This window comes from Symphalangus syndactylus, chromosome 5 (genome assembly GCF_028878055.3).
Source record: "Symphalangus syndactylus isolate Jambi chromosome 5, NHGRI_mSymSyn1-v2.1_pri, whole genome shotgun sequence".
Classification (NCBI taxonomy): Eukaryota; Metazoa; Chordata; class Mammalia; order Primates; family Hylobatidae; genus Symphalangus; species Symphalangus syndactylus.
In genome coordinates this window covers 65,960,912-65,976,356 of record NC_072427.2, presented here as the reverse complement: position 1 = coordinate 65,976,356, position 15,445 = coordinate 65,960,912, and the positions used below count along the sequence as shown (strand labels likewise).

Here is a 15,445-nt window from a genome sequence, read left to right as displayed (position 1 = left end):
GAATTTTGAATTTTAGAATACTCAAAATGAAAATGAATTAATGTGATCCCTGACAGAGACATTATTTAGTTACTGGTCTGTAGAAGTTAGAATTCAGAAGTGTTTAGGTCAGCTACTGCTGCTGCCTCAGCCATCTGCCCAGGAATGGTCTGATTGACAGTGGATGTCCCAGCTGGCAGCCCTGAACTACTACTTAGCTGGCCGTGATGAGCAGAAGTTGCTAGACTTGTCATCTCTCCACCCCAGTGAGGGAGCAAGATGAGCTACTGCTGATGTCAGAAATGCACTTTCAGGAAACAAACAAAAAACATGGCTACATCTTTTTACCTTTTTCCTCCTAATTATTCAGTATTGGAAGAACAGTCTGACACCTAGCCTACTAATCTTTGTAACGATCCTCATGTTAGACATTCAAGTGATAATGGGCATAAAAATGTAGAGAGATAATGAACTTCAACAGAGATGCTTACCCAAAATCAAGATGGGAACACAGATGTTATTGAAAAGATGTCAGAACGTTAAAATTCTTCTTTGGGAAGTATATCAAATGTTGTAAACACTTGTGTAGTCTGTAGTTAGAAACCACCTAAAGACAGCCCATCTATCCTGGAAAATAGCTGTAGTCTTCAAATTGTTGATGACAGTTATTGAGAAGATGCTGATTGGTTCAAGGAAACAGATAACAATGCATATGTCGTATTAGACAACTTGAGATCACTGCTTTCAAACTATGAGCCTTAAGAACCCATTTCCTTACAGAGATTTAAGCCCTGTGGAAAATAAAGCTGTATAAGTGGAAGAGCAGGATATGAGCTGAACAAATTATCCTCAGAGTGATTTGATACTGGTATTCTAACTATTATTCTCTTACAGAGGATCCAGGTTGCTGTTCTGATCTTGCAGTTTGTATTCTTGACCTTATAACAATGTATAAATTAGACTGCCTTGTATGTTATCTTCATCTATATGGTTATTTTGGTCATCAACCTGCCTTATTGAGATATCAGTAAAACAAATAAGAATGCAGATCCAAAGATAAAACGAATAACATACTGAAGTAGGAACTTATGCATTTCTGATATAGAACACGATGTCCCACTGAGGAATGATTTGTATGTGAACATTTCATACTTAAAATCTTTCATATGACTGGCTGTGACCTGAAGCTTTAACATGAGTTATGAAGTCTATTAAAATACAATTTTTTTTTTGTGAGACAGAATTTCACTCTTTCACCCAGCTGGAGTGCAATGGCACGATCTCAGCTCACTGCAACCTCCGCCTCCTGGGTTCAAATGATTCCCCTGCCTCAGCCTCCTGAGTAGCTGAGATTACAGGCACCCGCCACCATGCTGGCTAATTTCTGTATTTTTAGTAGAGACAGGGTTTCGCCATGTTGGCCAGGCTAGTCTCAAACCCCTGACCTCAGGTGATCACCTAAAGGTGATCCCAGCCTAAAATACATTTTTGATACAACAACATAAGTGAACAATAAATATATTTTAAATGGTTTTCAGAGGCACTAAAGAGATACAATTTCCTGTTACTGACCCCTTGTATTGATTACTCTGAATAAATTAATAAGAAAACTAATGATGCTAAACTGCCTTAAAGAAAAATTTAGAAGGAAATTGCCAGGTGCAGTGGCTCACGCATGTAATCCCAGCACTTTGGGAGGCCGAGGTGGGCGGATCACCTGAGGTCAGGAGTTCGAGACTAGCCTGGCCAACATGGTGAAACCCTGTCTCAACCAAAAATGCAAAAATTTGCCAAGTGTGGTGGTGCACGCCTGTAGTCGCAACTACTCAGGAGGCTGAGGCATGAGAATAGCTTGAACCTGGGAGGTGGAGGTTGCAGTGAGCTGAGATCATGCCGCTGTACTCCAGCCTAGGTGACAGAGCAAGACTGTGTCTCAAAAAAAAAAAAAAAATTTAGAAGGAAATTGTGTTGGTCATCATTGTTTTCAACACAAGACATGAGTTTGCATCCACAGTGCAACAGATGAACCAAACTTCCCCTGACATTCCCTTACAAGTGATTTGTCTAATGAAGTTTTGCTGTGCCTGTTTTTGATTTAACAATATATCTTCCAGAAAAAGGTAGAATTATAAATGACAGTTGTTTAAGGTATATTAATAAAACCACATTTTGAAATTAACATGGGCTTCAACTGTATTATATACTTGGTTCTAATTAGTGGCCGTTTATTAGAATTAATAGTATTTACAGGGAAGAAAGCTCTGAAAGTTGGATGTTTAATATGTGGCTTTTTTTTTTCATTTTGCTTACATTAAACATAATTATAATTGGCACTCATTTGCATTTTTATTTTGCAGTCTCTTGTTTTCAGCAGCCACTGTAAAGCAGTGAGTGGCTACTCAGACCAGGTCGTCCATCAGCGGAGATCAGCTACCTCCTCGCTGCGTCGCTGCCTGCTCACTGAGCTGCCATCTTTTTTGTGTGTGGCCAGTCCACGAGTAAGTGCTCCAGGAGGGAAGAGATGAAATAGGTGGTAATAGGAGAAATAAACCAATTTTTAAGGGATTTATTTCTTAAATAGGATTGTTTTAAACTATTTGGACTTTAAGAAACATATAAATTCTAGTATTTTAAAATATGGGCATTTGTGATTCTAGCTTGCCCCAGACAACACTTATATTCACCTTCATTTGTTGATTTAAGAATAGTTGTGTGGTAGATAGCTTCTTTTTATTTAGTCAGGGGCTCTAAACTATGGTGGGAATAAACCATCTGTCAGGTAGAATATATATCACCCAATAGCAGGGTCGGGGCGAGAGAGCCATTTGTCACCTGTGTTGAGGTTTTTGAGGGTTTTCATGAGAGGGCGTCAGATTGGTAAGGATTGGGGGAGATTTGATCCAGTCATATCACCTCAGTACAGTCTCCAAATAACAAAAGGAAACGTAACACTCCAGCATCAAGAACCTTCTCAGTGTTGTGTTTTCTTGCTTTCCAAAGCAGCCTCACATGGACTGTCATTCATGTGTCTGTTCCATCTGAAAAGTGACTGTTGTATCTTCTTTGCTATTCACCATTTGTCCACTGTTGTTTGCAGATTGGGCTTACTTTCTATTGTGGTTTCAACTTTAGCAGTTGTCTGCATCCTTCCTAATACCCTGTTTATCAAAATAGAGCACTCTTGCCATTGCTGACAAGCATTGCTGGAAAGGCTTTAATTGGCACACTGGGGTTGTTTACTTTGCCTACATCTTCCATCCTCTTTTTTATCCATGTTGATCAGAGCCAGAGAAAAGATCTATGAAGAAGGGAAATAATTGAACTGTGGCCAGGTTCTGTGGTTAGAGCCAAGAATGAATTTCTGTATTCTCAGTTTTTTTTTTTGCTCCAAGAGGCAACTTTCAGTTAGCCAGGAAGTTCTAAGAGGTTGACATTTCTTACCCTTCTATGTTTTTCTCTTGTTTCTCCACTCATCTTAGCAAGTGTGCTGTTTTTACAGGTTTGTTGTTCTTTTTTGTTTGTTTGTTTGTTTGTTTTAATGTTTTTGAGACAGGGTCTCACTCTGTCACCCAGCCTGGAGTGCCGTGGGATGACAGCTCACTGCAACCTCAACCTTCTGGGCTCAAGTGATCCTCCCACCTCAGCCTCCCAAGTAGCTGGGACTACAGGTGCGCACCACCGCTCCTGGCTACTTTTTAAATTTTTTGTAAAGACGAGGTTTTGTCATGTCACCCAGGCTATTCTCCAACTCCTGAGTTCAAGCTATCTGCCTGTCTTGGCCTCCCGAAGTGCTGGGATCACAGGTGTGAGCCACCATGCCCGGCCTGTTTTCACAGTTCTATTCAAAGAAGGAGGAGCCTTTTCTGTCTAACTTGTTAATATTTTTCTACCATTATTTTTTTATTAGCTTGCGTTCTTTATTCAGTTTATCAAAAGAATCTGACAGGGGACCCCTAGAAAGATGATGAGTCCTGTTGACTCCTGCCTGCCTAGATTTCTGTCTGCTGCTCCTGTGCTATATGAGTTTAATTCCCTTGTCACTATCAACTTTGTTTGGTTTATACTAGCTATCCAGAAAGTATTTGGATTTTGTACATACCCTGTTCTTCCAAAGTATTCTTGGTCTCAGAAGCTTAAGTTAATGCAGGGAAATGCACTTTTTCTAGGAAGCATTTAAAGCCAAGAGCTTCCATGGAAGGCAGTCTTCAGTCTTTCACGGTTGTGTGGTTGGTTTTGTTCTCTTAGTATGATAGGTGTATACCAAGAGACCTAATAAGAGGAAGTTTAGATTTCCAAGAGAGGCACATCAAGTCTTTTTAACTTCACCTGTTCCCAGTGTTTTGTTTTTTGCTTTTTGGTTGTTGGGTTTTAAAGATGAGCTGTCTTGGCCTGTAATTGTATTTGTTTGTTGACCTGAAAGTTCTTCATTTGTTACCACTTGGAGCTCCCCAAATATCTAACAGTCCCACTCGCTCACACATACATGCCCCATCTATACTACTTCAGTATTGTTTATAGAGGAGCCAGAAATCCCAGCTACCATGCCTGCTGCTGCTGTTTCTCTCAAGAAAAGTAAATGTAGCTTGAGGAAAACTCTAATTGCTGTGAACATGTGTTGGCAAGCAGGGAGCAGGAGAAAGCTTTTATCGTTTGGCTGAAAGGGTGCTCCTTTCCCACTTGGCCCCTCCCATGTTTGTAGAGTTTCTTTACATATTATGTGCTAAACCTGAAAATGGGAGTAATTACACCATGATTAGGAGGACAGGAAGAAGAGTTTAGGTATCTCTATTTCATACACAGATCTACAACTTTTACCTTTCAGATCAGTCCTAGGGATTCAGATCAGTGAATAAGGCAAAATTTCATGAGATACCCTGATTATCTTACATTGACTTCTAACCCATCCGTATTGGGGAGAGAGAAACTGATGTCCTTTGAAGCCAACCCTGGCCGTGAATTAGGCAAATTAATTTCTCTAGCACATGCTATGAAAACTTGAGGGTCAGTTCAGGAAGAACTGTGCCACTATGGAAGGAATTATAGGAGCTGTTTTATCATTAGCCGAGGAAATAATTCTGCAGGGTTAATAAATTAAGGCCCTAGGAATTCTTCTTACCAAAATACTGCAGCACTTGGAGCGGTTACGCTTCCTTCAGCTAGAGCAGAAACATACATGTCCTCAGGAAGGACGCGCTGAACGCTTAAGGAGGCAGCCCTTGAAGGTACTGTAGTTTCAGAGGTTAATGAAGCAAGAAAGGGGTTAGCCCCTGTAGGACGAGAGGGAGTATGCATTTTTTGTGGGGAGGGAAGAACGATACGTCATGCTTCATCTCCCCTGCTTCTGATCAAATCAGGAGGTCACTTGGGGTTAGCAGAATAGGGGGAGGCTGTCTGGGATACAGCTGACTTAGAAAGCAGGATTTATTCTAAGTAGATTGGACATTTTTGCCCTCTTTTGGCTCCATAAGTACATTGCTTACATACTTAACAGCATGACATTGTATGTTCTGAATATATTAATATCTTGATCCCGGGCTCCTGGCCAAAAAAGCCTCTCAAAACATTGAAAAATATTTCACTAAGAACAGTGTCTTGCAAACCTCTAAGCATTCAGTCCTGGACCTGAAAGGGTATCATCAAAATGAAAACTGAAAAATAGATGAAAGTTTATGACTGGAAAAAGTTGTTTTGTTTTTAAACTATAACAGTGCCTAGAAATGAATCCTAGGCAGAAAAACCATTCTTCCTGTTTCTCTGTTCTTTCATGCTGAGATTCTAGCTTTTGGCTTTTCATCTCGAGAATATGAGCCCAGAGTCTTTATGTATAATTCCAATAGAAGTTCTGCTTTATCAAAACGGTTATCTGTGAGTATAAAAATTGGTCTGTATGAGTTTTTTGTTTTTGTTTTTTGTTTTGTTTCTTTTTTTTTTGTTTTTTTTTGTTGTTTTTTTGAGACAGAGTCTCACTCTGTCACCCAGGCTGGAGTGCAGTGGCACAATCTCAGCTCACTGTAACCTCCACTTCTTGGATTCAAGTGATTCTCCCACCTCAGCCTCCCGAGTAGCAGAGATTACAGGCAGGCACCACCATGCCCAGCTAATTTTTGTATTTTTAGTAGAGACGGGGTTTCACCATGTTGGCCAGGCCAGTCTCGAACTCCTGACCTCAGGTGATTCACTCACCTTGGCCTCCCAAAGTGCTGGGATTACAGGTGTGAGCCACCATGCTTTAGTCTTACTAGAGAAGACTAAATATGCTTTACTCATCTAAGAGTATGCATGCTGTTCAAGACATATAGAGCTGGTCATATTTCTATAGTCTAGACTATTACTTTTTAAACTTTTTATAGAAGTATAGCTGCTATTAATTTTGCAGGTCTGCAACACACATCCTATATGGGAGATATTTGCTCTCACCCACGATCTGCTGGGATACTGCCATGTCAAGTCATAGAAGGGAGAGAGACCCAATTTTTATCCACCTGCTTTGTATTCCTGTATTTATTTGCTTTCTTTTGGTCCATATTTATTTGCCCATGCTCATGTATTAGTGGGAAAAATGAATAAGTTGGAAGCAAGAAAACAAGTTCCTTCTTTTTTTAACTTTTTTTTTTTTTTTTTTTTTGAGACAGTCTGTCACCCTGTTGCCCAGGCTGGAGTGCAGTGGCACAGTCTTGGCTCATTGCAACATCTGCCTCCTAAGTTCAAGCCATTCTTGTGCCTCAGCCTCCCAACTGTCTGGGATTACAGGTGAACGCCACCATGCCAGGCTAATTTTTGTATTTTTCGTAGAGATGGGGTTTTGCCATCTTGGCCAGGCTAGTCTCGAACTCCTGACCTTAAGCGATCTGCCACCTCGGCCTTCCAAAGTGCTGGGATTACAGATGTGAGCCACCACACTCAGCCGAAAACAAGTTCCTTCTGGAGAGGATAAAGGTGATACGAGATTCTAGTACTGTTTGGATAAACTATTTTTGTTGTGAACTGGTTTTGGAACTCCAGGCCCAGTTTGCTGTGACCCTCTGTAGTTTTGCATCTGGACCATAGATGGCACTGCTCCCTAGCAAACTCAGTTCAGCTTCATCTGCAAGCCAGAGTATTCTCTGGTTATTGGTAAATGATGCTTTTTCTGTCATGTTGGTACCCTCCAGAGGCACCTACAGCCCGTGGTCAGCTGTTTATATGCCTCAAGGCAGTATTTCTCAAGGTTCAGCTTGGGATGCTGGGGTGCTTGTCAAAAACATAGATCTGTTGGCCCCTCCCTCAGTTCTTCTGATTCAAAATGTACACTTTTGATCCGCTTCAAAGGAGGTCCTTATGCATACCAAAACTTGACCGCCATTTCCCTAAAGCTTGATCAACACAAAAAGAGAAAAGTTAATAGCAAGATCAAGTTCCCTCGGTGCCTAACTTCCACGAAATGATAGAACTACCTAACTAGATACAGCCTGTGTTTTATGTTCTGATCTCCCCTATGCTGTGGCCCGTGCTTCTCATACCCTGTTTCTCCCCATGTCTTAGTCTAGCTCTAGGGTTCTTTTGAGCAAATTCTGCGTATGCAGATTGACTATCTCTCATCCAAAAATCCCAAACCCAAAATGCTCCGATGAGCATTTCCTTAGTGCATCATGTAGGCACTCAAAGTTTTAGATTTTGGAGCATTTTGGATTTTAGATTTTCAGATTAGGGATATTCAACCTGAAATGGGCTTTCAGCATTTTTGTCAGCATGGGCTTGACAGATAATCACAGCCTCCACATTTTAACAAAAGCTAGCCTTGTCATCTTCAACAAGTTCCTTACCAGTTGACTTCACAGGTATCTGAATACTGCCTATTAGAGTAGGAATAAACCCAGATAGCCAAAGAAGGATAAAATCTGTGTTTCTGAATTGGCAGGAGCCCTCTACTGCATTGAGTGAGCAGCAGCTGAGTGTTGTTTGGTTATACCTTGTATTGAGAGAAGAATTTGTGTATAGCCTTTGGCCAAGCCAGGAAACGAATCTGCTACTCTCTGGCAATTGCTTCCCTACCTTCCCCTGCCTCACCACTCCCCCTTCCCCAGTTTATGGCCTGCAAGAAAGTTTCTCTTTCATTAGGTTTGTCAGTCAGCAACCTGGTTAGGGAAGAGGAGAAAGCTGTTGATAAATTTGGGAGCTTTGCCACAAAAGCATTAAAGATGACTTCAAATATGTCAGGCCAATATTCTTTAGTTTTTAAATGAAGTCTGACTAGCTGCAGCTCCCTTTCTGGCATCACCATCATGCATATGGTTAAGAGAACTTTGCCAAGAACAATATCTAGCAGTGAAGGGAGGTGGCAAAATGATCAGATATATATGCATATAATAGAGTTATTGCTGACCTGGTATCCTCGTTTATCTGCAAACTCTAGCTCTCTTTGGATCTTTAGTTTGTTTGCAGGGTTCATGTTATAAGAGGTTGGCTTTTTATCTGGAAAAGCTCACTAAGTCATTCATTAGGGACAGCTTAGTGTGCCAGAACAGATATTTAAAACCACTAGTCCAAGAACTATCCACATGAGTCTGATTTCAAAGTTGAAGTTCCCAAAAGGCATAGTGTGTATGGACAATGTGAAAGAGCCATCTCATGTGAATCTTTAACTGCAGGTTACCGCAGTGCCATTGGATTCTTACTGCAATGACCGAAGTGCAGAATATGAAAGGCGAGTTCTGAAGGAAGGAGGGAGTCTGGCAGCCAAGCAGTGTTTGTTGAATGGGGCCCCTGAACTGGCTGCAGACTGGCTAAATAGACGATCACAGTTCTTCCCAGAGCCAGCTGGAGGTCTGTGGAGCATCAGGCCTCAGAATGGCTGGTCTTTCATCAGGATTCCAGGTGAGTTCTCAATCCTCTTGGAATATGTTCCTCACTTTGGCAAGGGGAGAACCAGGGTTCTCTCCTTGTGGTCCTTTCAGATATTTGGAATTTACTGTTCTTGAGGTTTCTACTTCCTTTTTTTGGCCTTAGTAATTTATAGGTAAGAATATTAGTAATTTATGATGAGGGGAGAGAAATGTTTTTAGATTTGTGCTTAAATACACTCCTTTGACATGCTTACAGCTGAGAAAGAAATGCCACTCTTAAAAAAAAAGGTAGAAATAATCTTAGTAGGAAAGGCTCTAGGTTGAATGAGTATGGTTGTCTTGTGCCATTGCCAGTGGAATGAATGAGAATGTTGTCACTCACAGAAAGCCTCGTTTAAATAGCATAAACAGTGTCCTACATGAAGCACTAGAGATCTGAATGATAACAAGAGGAAAAACAGTGCATTCTATGCCAAAATACTAGCGGATTCCCAGATCCCCTAGGGTCAAAGTCGGGGGCTGAAAGGAAACTAGGTTTTCATCTTTGCCTTAGTGAGACTACTTTTAAGGAAACTGAACACAGATAATTCATAGGCTCACGTTCTTTGCTTACACCTGCAGGCAAACTGGAATGGTAGCTTGGAGCTATAGTGTTAGTTTTGGTTGTCCAAAATCTCTGACATTTTGACTATATTCCTTTTTTTTTTTTTGAGATGGAGTCCCGCTCTATCGCCCAGGCTGGAGTGCAGTGGTGCGATCTCAGCTCACTGCAAGCCGCGCCTCCTGGGTTCAAGCCATTCTCCTGCCTCAGCCTCCCAAGTAGCTGGGACTACAGGCATCCACCACCACGCCCGGCTAATTTTTTGTGTTTTTAGTAGACATGGGGTTTCACCATGTTAGCCAGGATGGTCTCGATCTCCTGACCTCGTGATCTGCCTGCCTCAGCCTCCCAAAGTGCTGGGATTACAGGCTTGAGCCACCGCGCCCAGCCGACTATATCCCTTTTACTGGCATGTAATGGAAATAAACTAGAGCTAAGCATTCAACAGAGGTCTTCTTCTGTCTCTTAAGAGATAACTGGATTCCAGTGTGTAAGGCCTGGTTTTTCCACTTTATTTTAACTTTGTCAAGTGTCACGGGGTTTGCCCCAGCCTGTTAGTGCTTTGAGAACTCCAAGATGTCTTTCTGGGTATCTGAAAGCAGTATTACACATGGCCTTGTAGCTGACTTAAAGCACATGAAAGCAGTGAGTGGAAATATATTGTTTGAAAATCAGGGAGGGGGACCTAAGTGTAAAGCAAGCCTGTAAGGAAACTACAGAATCCAAGGCAAGAGATGAGCACTGTTATTGAAAGAAGCAAGATAGCACCTTACTTCTTTTTTCTCCCTTCTTCGTTCTGGATCTTAAGTTCCCATTACAGGAGTAGATGGCTTATTGCTGGCGTTGTGGGAATCTCTTGTGGCTTTTCCTGTTCTTTGAAAGAAAAATGGACCTTGTTTAAATAGCAGGAAGTGTCTGAGTTCTTTTTGCATCGATAAAAAGCACCAGCCTCACTGGCTGTTTACTGTGAGAACCAACCAGCTCCTCACCCCATTGTGCTCTGTAGACTAGCTGGGACAGGGCGGGGGTTGGGGGTGTCTCACTGGAACCCTTATTTCATCTCTCTTTCCTTTATACTTTTACATTTTCTCTTTCCCTGAGAAGGGTTGCTTCCATATTCCTTGAGAGACTGACCAAAATCTTCTGGGTTTCACACCTTTTCTTCTCCATGTTTCACCAGAAAGATGTACAATCACTTCAAAAGTCCCCTTTCCTTGGAAAAAGGAGATATTATTTAATCTTTTGCCCTAATTTTACTGCCATAGGCTACATTCTTTTTATCTCTGAACAGGATCTTACACCGTGGATGGTAAAAACCTTTATCTAATGAAAGTACTATAGGATTGTAGGAAAGTTTGTAAGAGAGTAGGATAGGTTTGTTCATTTAAACATTTTTTAAGCTCCTGTTTTATTTTATTTATTTTTAACACCCAATGATCCAGAAAGCTCCTGTTTTAAAGAAGGGGCTGGGCACAGGTTTGACTTAGCAGAATCAGCTGGATTTCCAGAGAAGTGTGTTCCTTGTGTCTCTGTGTCCTGCTTAGCGACAGGTGGAGCTCTTGTCCAGTGCAACTTAAGTGACTGCTAAAAACTTGGCTAACAAATACCAGCCCCAGAAGTCACTCTAGTGTGTTCAGAGAAAGAAACCTGTTTTTCCTGCATATCTTACTAAGGACAAATAATAGAGACTGATTTTCTCCATTTAGCATGCTCAACAGCAAATCAGAGATAGTGTTCATTTTGCTTAAGTGTTTTAAGGCTGTTGCTGAAGTGTTTCTTCTTAGTCATTTTCCTTCAGGGCAGTACAAAGAAGTCCAGTCCATCCACTTCACCCTTCCCCACCTACACGATAACAAGATAACAAGCTGACAGACCGGGCGCGGTGGCTCACGCCTGTAATCCTAGCACCTCAGGTGGATCACCTGAGGTCAGGAGTTCGAGACCAGCCTGACCAACATGGAGAAACTCCATCTCTACTAAAATTACAAAAAAAAATGAGCCAGGCATGGAGGCGCATGCCTGTAATCCCAGTTACTCGGGAGGCTGAAGCAAGAGAATCGCTTGAACCCAGGAGGCGGAGGTTGCGGTGAGCCGAGATTGCGCCATTGCACTCCAGCCTGGGCAACAAGAGCAAAAACTCCGTCTCAAAAAAAAAAAAAAAAAACAAAACAAACAAAAAAAAAAAAAACAAGCTGACAGCAGGTACCACTTCTTGCCTCCTTTAGTCATATTAGAGTTCTGTCTTTTTAAGTATATGCACATCTTTATTTCTGAGCTTTTCTAATCCTAGGAACAGTTCATTCTGATTAGCAAAGTAAAGTAGATGTGGGAGGCAGGACTGTTTGAAAACCATTGAATCATGATTTTGAAATAATTGAAGTTTCTCAAAATTCAGACATAAAACAAATTTGTATATGCATTAACATTTGTGCTGACAGAGTATATCTAAATGGAGAAAGAAGATAAGCAGGCTACAGAAATCTTACGAACTTAGCTTGCCCACTCTCACTCAAGGGCTGAAAAATATATGGTCTTTTTTTTTTCACCTTGTGCTTTTAATGAGAACAGAAAGAAGTATGTCTAAAGCTGATTGATAGCTCTGTGGTGAATGTTTAGGAGCTATCAAAATTGAGAGACCTTAGGGAATTCAATTACTGGAGAATGGTAATTGTAAGAATAAAACCTTAAAAGTTGTTATGAAAGCTTTGCTGCCTGCTCAGACTTGGAATTTATACAGTACTCCTTATCTGGTGCCAGGGAGAGGGCTTAGCAGTCAATTCTGTCCCAGCTGCAGTTATTTGATTGTGTTGGTAAGGAGACCAACAAAAAGAAGAGCATTTCAATAATCTAAACAGGACCAAACAAAGAGACTGAACAAAGGTGTGTGCCACAGCTTCAGGGAGCGGGTGGTGGAAGGAGACATGGCCTGGCAGCATTCCGAAGGTGGGAAATGGCAGGCTGCAGTGCAGAGGGAGTAAACAGCCAGGACCTGTGGCTTTGTAGCACAAACAGAGTGGCCGATGATTTGTTATGGTGCTGTCAGCACATCCGTTCTTGTTCTTTGTATACAATAATTGTGCATTTGGCAAATTGTGGCAAGAACAGAGAATGACTGTTGAGAACTTTTGGATTGCTGTCAACAGTCAGACTGTGGTTCTGAAGAAAAGCCATAGGTTCAAACCCAGAAACTGAGGAGGAACATTGTGTTTTTCTTAACAGTTTTTCTCTTTTAGTTGTTAGTTGTCTATATAATATCTCTATTCTTTCTCTCTCCCTTTTTGTGTCCTGTGGCCACTTCCACATATACTCTTACCCAACCCCTTAAGCCTAAACTCTTCCCCTCTTAATGACAGCAATTGTTCAGGGCATGTTTATGGACCAGTCTGCAAACAGGAAACTCTACTTCCTGAATATGATGGGAGTTAAATGATACTAACTGGATAAGATGAAAATTTGTTAGTTAAGTGTTCTCTAAAGATCTGTTGCTGAAATGCTTTTCTTGTGAGAAGAGGAAGGAGAAAGCACAAATTAGTGAGTGAGAGGAGCTTCACTGCAGAGAAACTCAGTCAGTCTTTCTGAAAAGCCCTGCTGTCTTTATTGAATTAACATACAACTGGGGTTAACGACATTTACCAGTCAACCTATTTGCAGTCCTCCAAGAGAGCTAGTTTTGGGTTTAAAAAAAAAAAAAAGGGTAGGGGGGCTGGGTACCATGGCTCAGCACTTTAGGAGGCTGAGCTAGGAGGATCCCTTGAGCCCAGGAGTTCAAGACCAGCCTAGGCAATATGGCAATACCCTGTTTGTACAAAAAAACAGAAACAAAATTAACTGGGTGTGATAGCTCACCTGTAGTCCAAGCTGCTCAAGAGGCTGAGATGGGAGGCTCACTTGAGCCCAGGAGGTCGAGGCTGCCGTGAGCTGTCATCGCGCTGCTGCATTCCAGCCTGGGTGACAGAGTGGGACCCTGTCTTGAAAAAGGGAAAAAAAAGAGAGAGGTTATAAATCTCTTTGTTTACTTTTCTCCAAAGGCAGGTAGGATACGTTCTCAGTGCTTTCAGAACTAGCAGAAACAGATATCTAGAGACAGGATGAACAAAGAAAAAACAAAATTTTCAGGTCACTTAACAGCAGATTAACATAGATGTCACCCATAGATGTCCATGTATACCTGGTGTCCTCTGAGTAAAGGATGTGGAGCAGGGATGCTTTTAAGTGCCTTAAGAGCACATGTCTGATTGGGAGTGATCAGGGAATCTGCACTTCCCCCTTTGGGGATATTTTTTCCCAGGGCACTCCTGGAGTTGTGATATTTTCAGGGTGTTGCATTCTCCCTTTAGAGCACTTTTCTGATCTCATGATGACAAGCATCTTGGTTATAGTAATTGTGGTTGCATACAGCTTTGCATTGAGTGATTTTGTCACTTCAATTAAATACAGTTCCCCCTCACCCCCTTTTCTTCTCCCCAGGCAAGGAGAGCCTCATCACTGACAGTGGAAAGCTGTATGCCCTTGATGTCCTGCTGACTCGGCTCAAGTCTCAAGGGCATAGGGTCCTTATCTACTCCCAGATGACCAGGATGATAGACCTGCTGGAGGTAGGAGAAGGAATCTTGGGGACCTAGGATACCTTTCCATGTAATTTGTAGGAATCAGATGTCCATGACTAATGTTAGTCCTGCTTAATGGGAACCCCGAAACTCCCTTTTTTCTTTTTCCTTTTTTTTTTTTTTTTTTGAGACAGAGTCTCACTCTATCACCCAGGCTGGAGTGCAGTGATGCGATCTCGGCTCTGCAACCTCTGCCTTCCGGGTTCAAGGAATTCTTCTGCTCCAGTCTCCCAAGTAGCTGGGATTACAGGCGTGCACCACCCTCAGCTCTTTTTTTTTTTTTTTTTTTTTTTTTTTTTTAGTAAAGATGGAGTTTTGCCATGTTAGCTGGGCTGGTCTTGAACTCCTGGCCTCAAGTGATCCACCCACCTCAGCCTCTCAAAGAGTTGGGATTACAGGCGTGAACCACCACACCCAGCCCCCAAAACTCCTTTTTTTTATTTTACAATCTATAAAGGGAGCAGAGTTAGCTCCTGGCATGGGGAGTATGTAAAGGACTTCTGCCCCCTGCCCTATGCCAGTGAAATAGAACACCCCTTACATCCTTCTTTTACTAGGGAAGACATTTCTTAATTTTAAAGTAGGTCACAGCATAGGAATCTAAAATTATCTGTGGAAAACAAGATTTAGGATTAGTTCTCTGTGTAAAAAAGCAGAGAACAGCTATTCAACCAGAGTTAATGTAGTGATCTCAACTTGACTACATATTACAATCACCTGAGAAGCTTTAAAAAAATATGGATTTCTAGTCCTATTCCCAGAGATTCTTATTTATTACATTTGAAATGAGGCCTGGGCATCAAGATATTTAAAAGTTCCTGGGGTGATTCTAATATGCAACCAGGCTTGACAGCTACTAAGTTAGTGGAAAAGATATAACTGTGCAAGGCAGCTTTTGTTTCTTTAATTGCTTCATTGTTGAGGTTTTTCTCTTTCTTGTCTGAGTGGTGATTTATTTTTTAAGGGACAGGAGGTCACAGACCTAGAAACAAGAGAGTGAAAATGAGAACAGATAATCGCAAACTATTAGAATAAGTCTTTATATAAATAAAGTTTGAGAGGCAGAAGCACCTGGTTGTCAGAAGTACATGAATATTCGCATGTTTTTACATGTGTAAGCCTTCATACCCTCGCCCTGCTACACCAGGGAATAGTAATAAGTAAGTGGAAATTGTACTGTTATTATCCTTATCTAGGAATAAAGCAATAGGGACCATATCAGTACACAAGGAAAGAAGGCTAGCATTAAGGAGGGTTTTCAGGCTTTTTGGAAGCCAGGATTGGCTTGTTGAATTTTGCAATGAATTTATCTGAAATCATTGGGAGGTTTCTTTTAATAATCTGGCAACTTCTTTTAGCAAGAGATATAAATGATTTTTGGGGTCAGTTTCAGCACTAAGTCTTATGTTTCATAGCCCCTTGAATGCTGTTGACAG

General features: G+C 41.4%; 1 protein-coding gene across 5 annotated transcripts in view; it reads left to right on the top strand.

Annotated features, from left to right (window-relative positions):
• The window catches only part of INO80 (INO80 complex ATPase subunit), a 139,118-nt gene that overhangs the window by 86,965 nt on the left and 36,708 nt on the right, over positions 1–15,445 (top strand). For all 5 annotated transcript variants that reach the window (XM_055278754.2, XM_055278756.2, XM_063639095.1 and 2 more), the window contains 3 exons: positions 2,337–2,477; positions 8,607–8,832; positions 13,870–13,997. In XM_055278754.2, coding sequence (XP_055134729.1) covers positions 2,337–2,477; positions 8,607–8,832; positions 13,870–13,997 — 495 coding nt within the window. The remainder of the gene's footprint in view (positions 1–2,336; positions 2,478–8,606; positions 8,833–13,869; positions 13,998–15,445) is intronic.